This window comes from Procambarus clarkii, chromosome 6, assembly GCF_040958095.1.
Source record: "Procambarus clarkii isolate CNS0578487 chromosome 6, FALCON_Pclarkii_2.0, whole genome shotgun sequence".
Taxonomy (NCBI): Eukaryota; Metazoa; Arthropoda; class Malacostraca; order Decapoda; family Cambaridae; genus Procambarus; species Procambarus clarkii.
The window spans coordinates 43,608,352-43,623,709 of record NC_091155.1 but is presented as its reverse complement, the minus strand read 5'-3'; the positions used below and the strand labels follow the sequence as shown (position 1 = coordinate 43,623,709).

At 42.8% G+C, this 15,358-nt stretch overlaps 1 protein-coding gene across 1 annotated transcript; it reads left to right on the top strand.

Annotated features, from left to right (window-relative positions):
• Window positions 1–300: 300 nt before the first annotated feature.
• On the top strand, window positions 301–765 carry LOC138356089 (gastrula zinc finger protein XlCGF57.1-like). Its single transcript, XM_069311765.1, has one exon. The coding sequence runs from the start codon at window positions 301–303 to the stop codon at window positions 763–765; it is 465 nt and encodes a 154-aa protein (XP_069167866.1).
• The last annotated feature ends 14,593 nt before the right edge of the window (window positions 766–15,358 follow it).

Below are 15,358 nucleotides of genomic sequence, written 5' to 3'. Positions count from 1 at the left end.
ACTCACCAGTGTCCAGAGTGTGGGAAGAGGTTCAGTCAGCTTGGACATATGAAGACTCACATGTTAGTGCATTCGGGTGAAAAACCTCATAAGTGTCCAGAGTGTGGGATGAAGTTCAGTCTGCTTGGAAGTATGAAGCGTCACATGTTAGTGCATTCTGGTGAAAAACCTCATAAGTGTCCAGAGTGTGGGAAGAGGTTCAGTCAGCTTGGAAGTATGAAGACTCACATGTTAGTGCATTCTGGTGAAAAACCTCATAAGTGTCCAGAGTGTGGGAAGAGGTTCAGTCAGCTTGTAAGTATGAAGCGTCACATGTTAGTGCATTCGGGTGAAAAACCTCATAAGTGTCCAGAGTGTGGGAAGAGGTTCAGACATCTTGTAAGTATGAAGACTCACATGTTAGTGCATTCGGGTGAAAAACCTCATAAGTGTCCAGAGTGTGGGAAGAGGTTCCGTCAGGTTGGATATATGAAGACTCACATGATGATGCACAATGATGAAAGACCTTTTGAGTGTGATGATTGTGGCAGAAGGTTTAGAGATCGTAGATCTATAATACGTCACATGTTGGTACATACAGAAGAAAGGCCTTTTGAGTGTGATGAGTGTGGCAGAAGGTTTAGAGATCGTGGATCTATAATACATCACATGTTGGTACATACAGAAGAAAGGCCTTTTGAGTGTGATAAATGTGGCAGATTATTTAAGTCATGTAAAGGTATAAAAGCACACATGTTAGTGCATTTGAATGATAAACCTTCATGAATGTCGAGAGTTTTAAGAGATTCGGTCATCTTTGTAGTATGAAAACTCACAAGACGGTGCATTTGGGTGATAGGTTAAACATTTTGAGTGTGAGATAAATCAGAAAATATTTTAAGTATAATGTATATTAAAGCACATATTAGTTCATTAACTTATAATACCATTTTTCCAATTTTAAAATTGTTAGAAATTGTAAACTTTATCAGTAAAATATCTTGCACTCTCCATAGCTGCAACCATTATTTTATTATATATTTTTATACTGTTTTAGATTACCCAATTCCATATCCTGTATTCAAAAACATGGTGTTGCTACTTTACGTGAACTTGTTTCTCACTCTCCAACCCCTGCCCTGTTTTCCTTTCTGTTGTCATGATCGTGTTTGTACAACTGGTACCAATTTTCTTCGTTGATATCTGTGTACCTCATAGCTTCCATTCCATTTTCTTCTTTGCCACAGAAGAAACGTGGCAATGTTCCACAGCCACAGTGCTGGCATTGGCAGTGCCATCACTGCCACCACATTTGAAGGCTTGAAAGCAAGCCAAAAGCACTCTAGTTGATTGTTAACTTTTAACTGTGGTTTTATATATATACTATTGTACTGTACTATTTTTATGAAATACTGGTATTAAAATAATTTTTGTTATTTTGCTTAATGACAGAGATATATAAATTATTAACAAATATATATTAGGCTGGAATTTATTTCAGCTAAACCTCTTCATTTATATTTGCATCAGATTTTTTAGTAGTCTGGCCTATCTACAGTAGTTATAGTGATCTAACCCTTGTATTATTGTGTGCATTAAGATAGATTCTGATAAAAGACTAACCTTAGTTGAGTACTCATATTAGCCTAACTGGCATTTATAATTTTCTGAGTTGGAAATATATATTACTCGAGCCCAACGATGTATAGTAATATATATTACTCAGCTGTTAAATAATATTTGCCAGGCTGAGATATTTATGTTTAGCAGTTATATTATCCTGACTGGCAATTATATTATCCTGACTGGCAATTATATTATCCTGACTGGCAATTATATTATCTTGCCTGGCAATTGTATTAATCAGACTTGCAATTACTAGGTATATTATATGTATCCAGACTAATAATTACATTAACTTGTCTATCAATTATACTATCCTGACTGTGAATTATGTGAACATGACTCCGGCAATTATATTAGCCTGAATCCGACAATTATAATAGCCTGACTGACAATTATATTATCTTAACCTTCAATAATATTATACTGATTTGCAATTATATTACATATATGCTGACTGATAATTGCATTAACTTGACTGGCAATTATATTAGCCTGACACTGGCAGTTACATTAGCCTGCTGGTAAATATATTATCCTGAATGACAATAATATTATCCTGACACAATTATATTAGAATACTGGCAATTATATTATGTTATCTGACAATAATACTATTAGCCTGACTGCCACTTGTATTAACCCATTTTATAAAGTGGCATTTTTCATTTATAGTATATTACCTTGACTATAATTTATAATATTTTTTGGAGTATGTCATTGAATATAGTTAGCCTAGGCTTAATTACTGCTAGTATTTACATCAGTTGTCTATATTTTCATTATTCTCAATATCTTTGATTAATAAGTATTTCTAACTATAAATTAGTGTAATAATTTTTAATTTGTAGATATAAGCCTAAATTTAATCATTGCATAATTGGTATGTATGATTATTATAGGCCTGTTTTACCAGGTATAGGAGTAGCCTTTATGGCAGGGGTGGCCAAACTTGCTTACTTTAAGAGCTGCAAATGATAAACCTCATATGTTTGAGAGCTGCAGGAGAACCATTTGAGAGCCACAGCTTCCTTACTGAGTAATGTCAACAGTGTCTGCTGGCAATTTATTGATGATTTTCACTCATTTAATTTATTTTTCCTTAAGTCTGATTTAGGTGGATAATCATATGAAAAGTTTTTGTGATTAGGTTCATTCTGGCATTTCAAGTTCCTGGCTTTGTAATGACTGAATGGCACTTGGCAAACAAGACACAAATGTTTACCTCCTTTAACTGTGAATGCAAACTTTGTTCTACAAGTATCGGAACTTTTTATATAGTCATGCATTTCTTGCCCTGGATTCGGGTAGAAACTTATAGAATATTCACATTCTCAAGAATTTTTTACTAGCCGCATATTAAAGGTCAAAGAGCTGCAGTTTTTGCCACCCTGTGGCCAAACCACAGCTTGTAATTTGTCATCTATGCAAACCAAAAAATATAGTTTATTGTTTTGATTGGCAGTTTAGGTTCGTGTTGTGTTGATGGATGTGAATGATGTGAAGTTATTATTTGCTTAGGAGTAATCATTGGCCCATATTATTTATAGATAGAATATGGTGTAATACTTGGCTCTTACCTATTACCTTTTAATTATATTATAAAGAACTGGATGATTGTTTTAACATAAAAGGTCACTGTCCACTCTCAGTAACTAGAAGTGTTACAGAACTTACTTGACAATTATCTCAATATACAAAGTAACTGTTCACTCACAGTAACTATATGTTATAGAACTTGCAGGAAACACTGTGCGTGTTAGTGACCTTACAAGAATGTAAAAATACCAATCTTATGTAATCTCACCAACCCATTGTACTTGTTTGTGAATAAATTATTATTAATAATATTATTAACATGACAATTATCCTAACATACAAGGTCACTGTCCACGTACAGTAACAATATGTTATAGAACTTAGCTAACTCTTATTAATGACTTACATTATTGGTAACAATGGGATAATTAAGTTGAGGTACTAATAGGGTCAGTTTGTTAAGATAGATCACATTGGGAGAGGAATTTATTGAGATTATCCTCGTGTGATAATACAGTGTGGCTTCAGACCCATAAAAGCACCAACACTGCTCTTATAAATATGCTTAAATTATTACATGCAGTACTTAACAAAAATGAGCTCCCCATAGGTTTGTTTGTTGACTTATGCAAGGGTTTTGACACTGTTAACCACAATAACCTTCTTCTGAAACTCCAACACTATGGAGTTAGAGGTCACTCCCTTTAGTACTTGCAATCTTATCTCTGTCAGCAGTATATTTCAGTGAACGCTGCTACTTCTCCCACTTTCTCAATTAACATTGGCATTCTGCAAGGGTAGCATACTTGGTCCACTCGTTTTTCTCATATATATCTTCCAAATACCTTCATATTTTCTCTTCATCACATGAAGAAGAAACATCTTCATGTTTTCTCACATGCTAACCCACTTATTCTAAATGACATGGTGCATACTGAACTAAATGAAGTCCATTAAATTGACTGTTAACAAACTTTCCATTAACATCGACAAGGCGTTTTACATTTTTGTTTGGTAAGAAGTTCAACAATCAAGTTAATCTTAAGACTATGATGACCAAACCACACACCAGAAGATGAGACGACAACATCCCGGTTCGTCCTGGACCATTATCACAATTGATTTGATAATGGTCCAGGACGGACCGAAATGTGGTCGTCTCCTCATCTTCTGGTGTGTGGTTTGGTCATCATGTCTCGACCATATCTCTTGTGATAAATTGTCTAAGACTTAACAATACCAAATTATGAGCAGAGTTGATGGGAAGTTCCTTGGTGTTCACTTTGACAACAAACAAAATTTCCATTGCCATATATAAAATATAACTAAAATGTTCAGTTATGTACAGTTTCTGTGGTGTAGCGGTTAAGATGCTTTGCCTGGCGTTCCGCAATCACTTTGTCCTGGGTAATAATAAAAATAAAAATAATTTATTTGCAAGAAGGTACAATGGGTTGGTGTCATTACATAACATTGGTATTTTTACATTCATGCAAAGCCACTAGCTTGCATACCATTTCAGGCAGGTCCTTAAAGATGAAAGGGTACATTTTAGCAGTGTACCCTTTCAGATGTACAGTTTAAGTTTGAAGCACAAGGTAGGAAACTGTGAGGATGAAATTAGGTCCTTTTTTTTTTCCTTTACTTTTGAACAGGGCATGGATTGGGCAATTTTTTAATTCATCAGGGAGTGAGTTCCAAAGACTGGGCCATTTTATTTGCATGGAATGTTTGCACAAGTTTAGCCTGACTCTCCCCCTCCCCTTCCGGCCCGTTGGCGTCGTGAGGGGGCTTGGTGGACGGCTGCTGGAGTGTGATGCTCCGTTGGGCAGTCCTCTGTCCTTTTCTGGCCTTGCACTCCTGCTGCTGTCTTCTCCAATTGTGCCGGATCGCTTTTCCTTTTCCTTATGTTTCGTTTTTCTCCCCCCTCTTCTCCTATCTGCTTGTCGTTTCCTGCCGACCTTTTGCTTGTTTTGGATTCTTTCTTTGGACTTCTTCTATTTTGACGCCCGGGTGCTTGAGGAGGCATACTCTTGCACCCGTAGAACTGTAGTACCCGACGTCTCGAGCGAGGGGAACCTTTTATTGTCAATCCCCCTTTCGTCGCTGAACCCGATCTCGACGGACTGACGGTTCTTATGGTGGCGTTTGTGGGGCGTATACTCACGACGCACCCCTAGGGGGCCCCGGCATGATCAGCGATAGCTTCCTGTTGGGTGTCCTGCCTCTAATTGTGGCTCCATGGTGGGTATGGGGGCACATTCGTGGATGAATTTGTCACTTTTCGTCTCTATGTCGTTGAATGTTTCCGTTGTACCCTCTCAGGCTCGTGGGGTGGGCGACCAAGCCCCCGAGTCGGCCTGTATTGGAAGACCAGGCTCTGTAGCTCCCGCTGCGTTGGGCCCCGACCTTGCTCCTCCTTTGACCATCCTGACTTCTTCCCCCAGCTCCCCTCCCTCCTCTGAGGTTGGGTCGAGCCTCCAGCCCCCAGTGGTGACCACTTCGTCCCCTGGTGTGGCTAAGTCTTTCGTTGTGACTACTGCGCCTTTTGACCCCTCTCTCTCTAGGGGTTCTCACCGCCGTTCGCGCCCCAACCGCACTCGCTCGATTCCTTCCCGTGCTGATGCGTATCAGGCCTTGTTTGGTCCTGCTTCATGGGCCAAATACTTTGATCTCCTCCCTCTTGATTCTGCGCCTCCTGACGATTTCTCCCTCCATCGGCATCTTGTAGATTCCGTGGATGCGTGTGTTACTTTCAACCCCACTCGTCTCGGTACACGTGTCGTTGCTGCTCCTTCTCAGGATGCGGCTTCCCGCTTGGCTGCCTTATCTTGCCTTGGCGAGATCCCTGTTCGGGTCTCCAAGAACGTTCAGATGAATTCCAGTGTTGGCACTATTCTCCTCCCACCCCATGTTGCAACCGGTGTTCGGAATCTGCAGGATTGCCACGATGATATTCGGCATGTCCTTGATGCCCAAGGCCATTCTGTCCTCCAGGTTGACTCGTTTACTCGTCCCCCTCGTGGTCGTCGCCGTCAACCCCTTCGCGTTGTGAAGATCACCTTTGATGGTAGGACCCTTCCATCCTCTGTCATTCTTGCTGGTGCTAGGTGCTCTGTCCAGGAGTATATTCCTTCTCCTCGACTTTGTAATAAGTGCTGGAGGTTTGGGCATGGTGCCCTCCGCTGCTCTGGGACTGTCTCTCTCTGTCCCTTGTGTGGGAGTGAGGGTCACTCTAAGTCGGAGTGCACTTCTCCCCAAGCTCGCTGCCTCAACTGCGGTGAGGCCCATCCTACGTTCTCCCGTGCCTGTGTCCATTACAAGCTTGAGGCGGCCGTCCTTAACCTGAAGCACCGGGAGCGTTTGTCTTTTCCTGAGGCGAGGCGCCAGGTTCGCCGGCTCCCGCCTTATACTAACATCTCTTATGCTCGCGTGTTGCGCTCTTCCTCTCCTCGTCCTTCCCCCCTTCCTCAGACTCTCAACCGTTTCCGGGCCTTGGACCCTGATACGCCCACTGCCCCCTCCTCTGTTCCTTTGAGTTCTTTCCCGAGGGGTCCCCCTCCTGGTCCTCTGTCTGGGGTTCCCCTTCTTTCAACCCGGTCTGTCATGTCTCCTGTGTCTTCTTCCTCGTCCCCCTCCGATCCTCCTTCCCATCCTCTTCCTCCATCTATCGGCTCTCCCCGCCGCCTGTCGGTGCAGGCGGATGTCCATCGCTCTCCTAACGGCCGTCGTGTGTACTCTCGTTCGGCTTCTCCTGTTGAGACACTGGAATCCGTTGCCCGGTACGTAGTTGCTGGGACACCTGTCTCTTTCAGTCAGAAGCGTAAGCCTGGCTCCTCTCCTTCCTCTTCCCCGGCGGGTAAGAAGGCTTCGCTTTCTTCCTTAGCTCCTACTTCGGGCTCTGTTGCTCCTTCCCCTCCCGTTTCAGTGGTTGCGCCCCCTGTTCCTGCTATGGAGGTTTCTTTGGCCCCTGCTTCCCTTTCGGTTGCTGCTCTTGCTGGGGTGCGCTCCCCTCTTTCTACTCCCCCTCTTCCTACTCCCCCTCTTCCTGCTGCTGTCCTTGACTGCTCCTCTCCGTTGTCTCCTCCTCTTCCTCCTCCTCCTCCGGACCCCGCCCGCCCACCTCTGATCTGTTCTCCCGTTTCCTTCCCTCCGTCTTTGCTCAGTTTACCCGTGCCCCCTAACCCTGACTTTGCTGACCCTGATCCCGACCCTGTTATTCTTTAACGTGCTCTGTTGCTCTTTCGCCTTTGTTTCTTCCTTGTTCTCTGTTTTTGTCCTTTCTCTTCCCGTCGTTGTCCATTCTTCAATGGAACGTTCGAGGTTATTACGCCAATTTCCTCGAACTCCAACTTCTGATTTCGCGGTTTTCGCCCCTTTGTGTCTGTCTCCAGGAGCCAATGCTTGATGCTTGTCCTGGTCGTTTTCGTGGCTATTCCTTTCTCTCCCCCCCCCCCAGCCATTGCTGGGGCTTCTAATTCTTCTGCTCTCTTGATTCGTGCAGATGTTCCCTTTGTTCCTTTACTTTTTCCTTCGCCTCTCCATTGTTCTGCTGCTCGTATCTTTGTGGGGAAATGGTACACAGTTTGTTCCATTTATCTCCCCCCGAGTGTCCCGCTCTCTCTTCCTGATTTGAAACACCTCCTAGACTCCTTGCCGGAGCCTGTGCTCCTGCTGGGTGACTTCAATTGTCGTCATTCTCTTTGGGGTGACGTTCTGACGAATACCCGGGGTCGCCTCCTTGAGCCGTTTCTCCTATCTTCTTCCCTGTCTCTTCTGAATTCTGGTGAGCCCACTCATTTGGACTCTCGGACTCGCACCCTTTCTTGTCTTGATCTTTCTCTCTGCTCTTCTTCTCTTTACTTAGATTTCACGTGGCGGGTTCTTGATGACCTCCATGGAAGTGATCATTTCCCCATCCTTGTTTCCTTTTTCTCTTTTCGCCCTTCCCTTTCTTTCCCTAGGTGGCAGTTTGCTAAGGCAGACTGGACCCTATTTACCCTCAGTGCTGCTCTCTCTGACCTCTCCCTTCTGCCTCTCTCTCGCGCTCTCCTCCTTTTTCATGACACTGTCTTCAACGCTGCCCTCCGCTCTATTCCTCGCTCTTCCTCTCGGGGTCCACGGAAGTGCGTTCCCTGGTGGAATGCGGACTGTGCTCGGGCTGTCCGCTGTAAGCGTGCAGCCTGGAAGAGGCACCGCCGTAGGCAGTCGACCGATTCTTTTCTTTTCTTTCGGAAAGCGAGTGCGGTGGCCCGTAGGGCCATCCGTACGGCTAAACGTGAATGTTGGGCATCTTATGTCTCAACAATTACGTCCGAAGCCCCTCTGGCCCAGATCTGGAAGCGTATCCGCAAGATAGCGGGTAAGTTCGTTCCCGATGTTTCACCGGTCCTTCACCTCCATGATAATCTTGTGGCGGACCCGTTGCAGGTCGCTTCCGAACTGGGTTCCCACTTTTCTTCTGTTAGCTCTGGTCTTCATCTTCCCCAATCTTTCCTTCTTCGTAAACCTGTCCTTGAGTCTCGTCCTTTAGATTTCTGCACTCATCTTCAGCTTCCCTATAATGATCCCTTCTCTCTCTCTGAACTTCGTTCTGCTCTGGCCCTCTGCGGTTCTACGGCGGCGGGCTCCGATGGTATTCATTATGAGATGCTTCGCCATCTCCCTCCGAGCACGTCTCAGTATTTACTGAGTCTGTATAATCGGATCTGGGAGTCGTCGTCAGTCCCTGAGGACTGGCTCGATGCCGTTGTCCTCCCTGTTCGCAAACCGGGGTCTCTGGGTACTTCCCCTAAGGACTTTCGCCCTATTGCTCTCACGAGTTGTGTCTGCAAACTTTTTGAACGTATGGTTAACGTTCGTCTGATGTGGTTCCTGGAACACCATCACCTCCTCTCCCCTTCTCAATTTGGTTTCCGCAGGTGCCGCAGCACGACAGATGTCCTGGTGAACTTGGAGGTCTATATTCGTACTGCTTTTGCTGCGAAGACCTCCGTTGTTGCCGTCCTTTTTGACCTGGAAAAGGCTTACGACACCACTTGGCGTTATCATATCCTATCTCAACTTCATTCTTTTGGCCTTCGTGGTCATCTCCCTCTCTTTCTCCGCAGCTTCCTCTCTCGTCGTTCCTTTCGGGTGCGCCTTGGTACCGCTCTCTCTCCCTCTTTTCAGCAATACGAAGGTGTGCCCCAGGGTAGTGTTCTGAGCACTACTCTTTTTCTGGTTGCCCTCAATGGTCTTCTTTCCTCTCTTCCTTCTGGTGTCTTCTCCGCTCTCTATGTCGATGATCTTACCCTTTGTTGTCAGGGTGATGATTCGCCTTTCCTTCAACGCCGGCTTCAACTTGCAATTGATGCCGTGTCGTCTTGGGCCACTGATCATGGCTTCAAGTTCTCTACTTCTAAGACTTGTGCCATGACATTTACGCGGAAACGGGTTGTTCTTCGTCCCTCTTTGTCACTTTATGGTCATCCCCTTGAATACAAAGATTCCGCGAAGCTTTTGGGGTTATTCCTTGACACTCGTTTGTCTTGGTCTCCCCATATCTCTTACCTCCGTGTTGAGTGCTCTAAGGCCCTTACCCTCCTTCGGGTCTTGTCCCATACTTCTTGGGGGGCAGATAGGCGCACTCTCCTTGCTTTACATTCTTCTCTCGTCCTGTCTAAGCTCGATTATGGTTGCCCTGCTTACTCGTCTGCTTCTCCTTCTACTCTTCGCCGTCTTGATGCTTTGCACCATACTGGGTTGCGCCTCAGTTCTGGTGCCTTTCGTTCGACTCCCGTCCTTAGCTTGTATGTTGACACTGGCTTCCTGTCTCTCCAGGACCGCCGTGATCGCTACTGTCTTCGCTATCTTGCGCGGTCCTTGCAACATCCTTCCTCTCGCCTCTGTCGTGCTTTAACTTTTACCCCTCCTGCGGTTCCTGTTCCTCTTCACCACCTCCCTCTTTCTGTCCGGTTATCTCGCCTGCAGGATTCTCTTTCCGTTCGTATTTCTGATGTTTCTCCTCGTGTTGTTCCTTCTTTGCCCCCGTGGAGGGTCCCTCTTCCGCGGTTTTGTACTTCCTTGACCCGTATCACTAAAGCTTTTACCCCTCCTACGGTTCTAAAACGCCTTTTCCTCGAGCACTTTTCTTCTCACTCCCGCTCCGTTTCTGTCTTCACCGATGGGTCTAAGTCAGCGGACGGTGTTGGCTACTCTGTTGTTTTTCCTGATCGCACTTATATGTGTCGCTTGCCTCCGGAGACTAGCATCTTTACAGCGGAACTTTATGCTATTCTCTATGCTCTTCGTCTCCTACTTTCTCGTTGTCAGTCTTCCTTTGTGGTTGTTGTTGACTCTCGTAGTGCCCTCATGGCTCTCGGGTGCTTTAATCCAGTTCATCCGGTAGTTGTCGAGATCCAGCATTGGCTGTTTCTCGTTCACAGTAAATTTAAGTCGGTTGAGTTTTGTTGGGTTCCCAGCCATATTGGCGTGTCTTTAAATGAGCGTGCGGATGCTGCCGCTAAGGAAGCTGTCCGCTCTTGTCCCATCTCTCGTAAAGGCATTCCGTATTCCGACTTTTACCCGGTTATCCATTCCTCAGTCCTTACCCGTTGGCAGGCTTCTTGGTTGTCTGTTACTGGTAACAAGCTACGTACTCTTAAATGTTGTGTTTCCTCGTGGCCGTCCTCCTTCCACCGTAACCGGCGGTGGGAAACAGCTCTGGCGAGGTTGCGTATTGGCCATACTCGCTTAACCCATGGTCACTTGATGGAGCGCCGCCCTGCTCCTTATTGTCCTAGTTGCATTGTCCCTCTTACGGTCGTGCATGTCCTTCTTGAATGTCCTGACTTCCAGGACGAGCGTGTGTCTTGCTTTCCGACCGCCCCTCGCGGTCACCTGTCCCTCGATAGAATTCTTGGTGACTCGGATACTTTTGATATCGTTCGCCTTATGCGTTTTTGTTCTCGTATTGGCATCCTTGGTGATATTTAGCGCCCTCTGATTATTTTGCGTATTTGATGGTGCTACATAGCCTTCCCGGTTTGGTGCCTTCTTTTGATAATTACTTACTTACTTAGCCTGACTCTGGGGATATCAAAGAGATGTTTGTCTCTGGTGTGGCTTTGGGTTCTATTACATATATCAAGGAAAAGTTTCAGATCAAGATTAGCGTTTAGGAAACCAGGTTTTACACCTGGTTTCCAGGAAACCAGGGTTTTTTATAAACCAGGTTTTATACATGTAGATAGCACATGAGAATGTGTGGACTGAGTGTATGTTTAGCATGTTAAGGGACTTAAATAGAGGGGCTGTGTGTTGTCTGAAGACTAGGGTTCGTTACTGTTCTAATAGCAGATTTTTGCCGAGTGATGATGGGCTTGAGGAATATAATTTCTGATAATAGAAAGTATACCGACCATTTTTTAGACTTTTTTAGCTGTGTGTTGTATAAGGGTGCTAAAGTTCAGTTCCATGACTATGTATAGGCCAAAGAACTTCCCATCATTTTTATGGGTAATGTTAACATTATCTGTCCTTTTGCCAGTCAGCCCATTGACATTATATCCGTAATTCAATCACTTAACACAAGAGCTGGGAACATTTTTGAAATACAATCTATGATATATATAAAAGTGCTGCCTGAAGTTAAATCTGATTTGATAGTTTACTACAAAATAAGGTTTGGTGCCTTCTTTTGATAATTACTTACTTTCTACCAAATAACTTGTGGATGGTCTTTTCTATGTTTAATGTAAGTTTATTGGTTGACATCCATGAGTGGACTTTTTTAATTCACTGTTGACAATATTATTTAGTGTGTGGGGGTAGGGTAAGAATAGACAATGGTAGTATCGTCTGCAAATAGTATAGGTTTAAGAATGCTAGAAACATTTGGCACGTCATTGATGAACATATATAAGAAATAGGAGAGGTCCCAAGATGCTGCCCTGTGGCAATCTTTTGTTCAAGTGAGTAGAGTAAGGACGGTTATGCTATTGATGACTACATGTACATGTCTGTCACTGAGATAGGAATCTATATAGTCCAGAGCAATTTAGTCTACCTCTTAAGAGGTAGAACAGCTTGTTGACAGATCCCAAGGGCCTGGGAGAATTGTGTAAAACTCCAGTTTGTGTCTTGGAGAGACTGTGGGATCCGTGTGTGAGCATTAGCAAACCCGGTTGCAGTTCCTATTACCATGTGGCGCAGTCGATTTATGCGCATCTGGGATCATCCTGGACGTAGGTTCAAACCCTCATCACGGTCGTTGTGGATTTAATCGGTAGTATGTTGAGTTTTTACAAAGTACAAATAGAGCTGTTTATAAATAATTTGTTCATATATTTTTTGAAAGTATTGGTAGATTTGATATTGGTCTGTAATATTTTTTGTCAGCTGTCTTGTCTCCTTTATGAACTGGCATCACTCTTGCTTTCTTAAGGATATCAGAAAAAGTATGACGGTCTAGAAATTTGATGAATAGCAGAGCTATGGGTAGTGCAAGAGCAGGGGCAGCACTTTTATATATATCATAGATTGTATTTCAAAAATGTTCCCAGCTTTTGTGTTAAGTGATTGAATTATGGATATAATGTCTTTTTGGCTGACTGGCAAAAGGAGTAGAGAGTTAGGACAGCTGCCTGTGAGATTTGTAATAACATGTGTCTGGGTCTCTGGGATTTTTCTGGCAAGGTTTGTACCAATTGATGAAAAGAAGCTATTGAATTCAGTTGCAATATCTGTCTGTTGCAGGTGTGTAACCATCATTGGAGAGTTTTATCTGCTTGTTATGTGATTATTGTTTAGACTCTAGGAGGTTAGAGATGATGTTCCATGTACTTTTCATATTTCACTACACACAGAAATCACAATAGCATGATGCATCAAATGAACAAATCCACAAGGGCCGTGATGAGGCCCTTATCCATGTCGTAGCTCAGTCGATTAAGGCAGTGTCTGGGATGTTCTCAGAAGTAGGTTCGATCCTCGTCACGGCCCTTGTGGATTTTTTTATTTCCATATTTCCTTTTGCTTCTTTAAATCTATTCTCATAAAAGGAAGCTTTGGCTCTTCATATTATATTGGTGAGCATTGATGAGTATCTCTTAACTTCTTTTGTAATTAGGGCAATTCTATGTTTTGTTTCATATTCGTGTTTCTTGTTAATTGCTTTAAGTATGCCACTTGTGAATCAGGTGTTGTTTAATCTTTTGGCAGTTTATATCCATTATGAATTTATATCCTGTGTATTGTTGAGTTCAGATTCCCAGTTTATATTGTGAGGTGCATTTATGAAATTCCCTATCGCTGGTTTCCTAATTATTGGGAATGCTAAATTAATGCAGGTTATGGCGGGTTTCCTAATTATTGGGAATGCTAAATTAATTAAATTACTGTAATTTAATTAAAATTTGTATGCCTCCCAACCAGTTTGAAAGAGAGACTGTAATAACAAAATAAATACATAAATAAGTTTTATTTAGGTAAAAGTACATACAAAATTCAAAATCAAATTTTTATCCAGGAAAAGTACATACATAGATGATGAGTTACAAACATAATGTTGGATTTATACATAGAGCTAGTACGTATAGTACCTAAAGCCACTAATACACATAGCATTTTGGGCAAACATACAAGATTAGTTACAAACAGAATTGTGGATTTTTAGTTTATCTACAGGTAGTACATACTATGCCTAAAGCCACTAATACGCACAACGTTTCGGGCAAGATGAAGGAAAAACACCTAGACTAAAACCTTAAAACTAATTGAGATCAAAAGCGTGAATTGAAAAATGAAAATCAAGAATGACAAAAATTGTATGATGGATGGAACAGCAGAAATTGAAACAGAACAGCAGAAGTAATTTTAACTAAATAAACAGAAGGCTACAATTTTCTTCAAGTTTATATATGGCAGATATCAGCAGTTAAACTAGTTGGTCAATAATCAATATTGTTAATAAAAAGCAAAACATAGGTTGACATTTAGGGGGTATGGTAGGTTACATGGAGTTTATTAGGTAGCACTTGGTTTTTCTCTTAAGCTGGTTGAGAGAGGTACAGCCTTTGAAATGACTGGGAAGCTCATTCCACATTCTGGATCTCTTGATTTGCAGAGAATTTCTAGTTTGGTTCAGTCGCACTCTTGGAGTATCAAATAGGTACTTATTCACCTAGTTGTTCTTGCGGGGGTTGAGCTCTGCTCTTTCGGCTCCCCTCACAACTGTCAATCAATCAACTGTAACTAACTACTAAATTATTTTTTCCCCCCACACACACAAACACCCCCAGGAAGCAACTCTGTAACAGCTGTCTAACTCCAAGGTACCTAATTTACTGCTAGATAACAGGGGCATCAGGGTGAAAGAAACTTTCCCCATTTGTTTCTGCCTGGTCCGGGAATCGAACCCGGGCCACAGAATTACGAGTCCTGCGCGCTGTCTACTTGGCTACCAGACCCCCCTGGATCTTGAAACCACACAAGAAACAAGATTTGTTTTTGATGTGGTGCCCATGGGTTCTGTTACAACCTTCTGGGAAGCGTTTAAGGTCAGGATTGGCATTACAGTTCAGGGTTTTAAATATATAGAGTACACTTGAGAATATGTGCAGTGACTTATTATCTTACATATTCAAAGATTTAAGTAAGCGGGTCGAGTGCAGTCTGGGGGCCAGGGTTTGTTATTATTCCAATAGATTTGTGTTGAGTAATTAGCAGACGTAGATGATTTTGGGTAGTAGAACCCCCAAGCAGATACCATAATTGAGATAAGGATAGATGAGAGAGTAATAGAGCGTCATCAGGTCAAGGCGAGGTACATAGTATCTGATTTTAGAGAGAATGCCAACTGTTTTTGAAACTTTTTTAGCTATATTTTAAATGTGTCCCTGAAAATTCAGCTTGTTATCAATCAGAACACCAAGGATCGAATTTAATTACCATCTATTGTGTTACTAATTTGGATATTGTTAATTCTTAGATTAATTTGATCTGAGGATTTATTACCAAACAAAATATAGGTCAACGTTAAAGATGAGTTTGTTAGCAGTTAGCCAAAGATGAACTTTATTTAGTTCAATATTCACTGAATCATTCAAAATAAGAGGGTTAGGACTGGAGAAAATGAAGAGTGTGTCATTATCAAATAAAATTGGTTTGAGATGTTGAGAGGTATTTGGAACATCATTAATGTAGATGAGAAAAAATGTGTGTATGTATATGAAAG

Coding starts and splice junctions, on each gene's coding strand:
- LOC138356089 (XM_069311765.1), top strand. CDS start 301: ATGAAGCGTCACATGTTAGTGCATTCGGGTGAAAAACCTCATAAGTGT.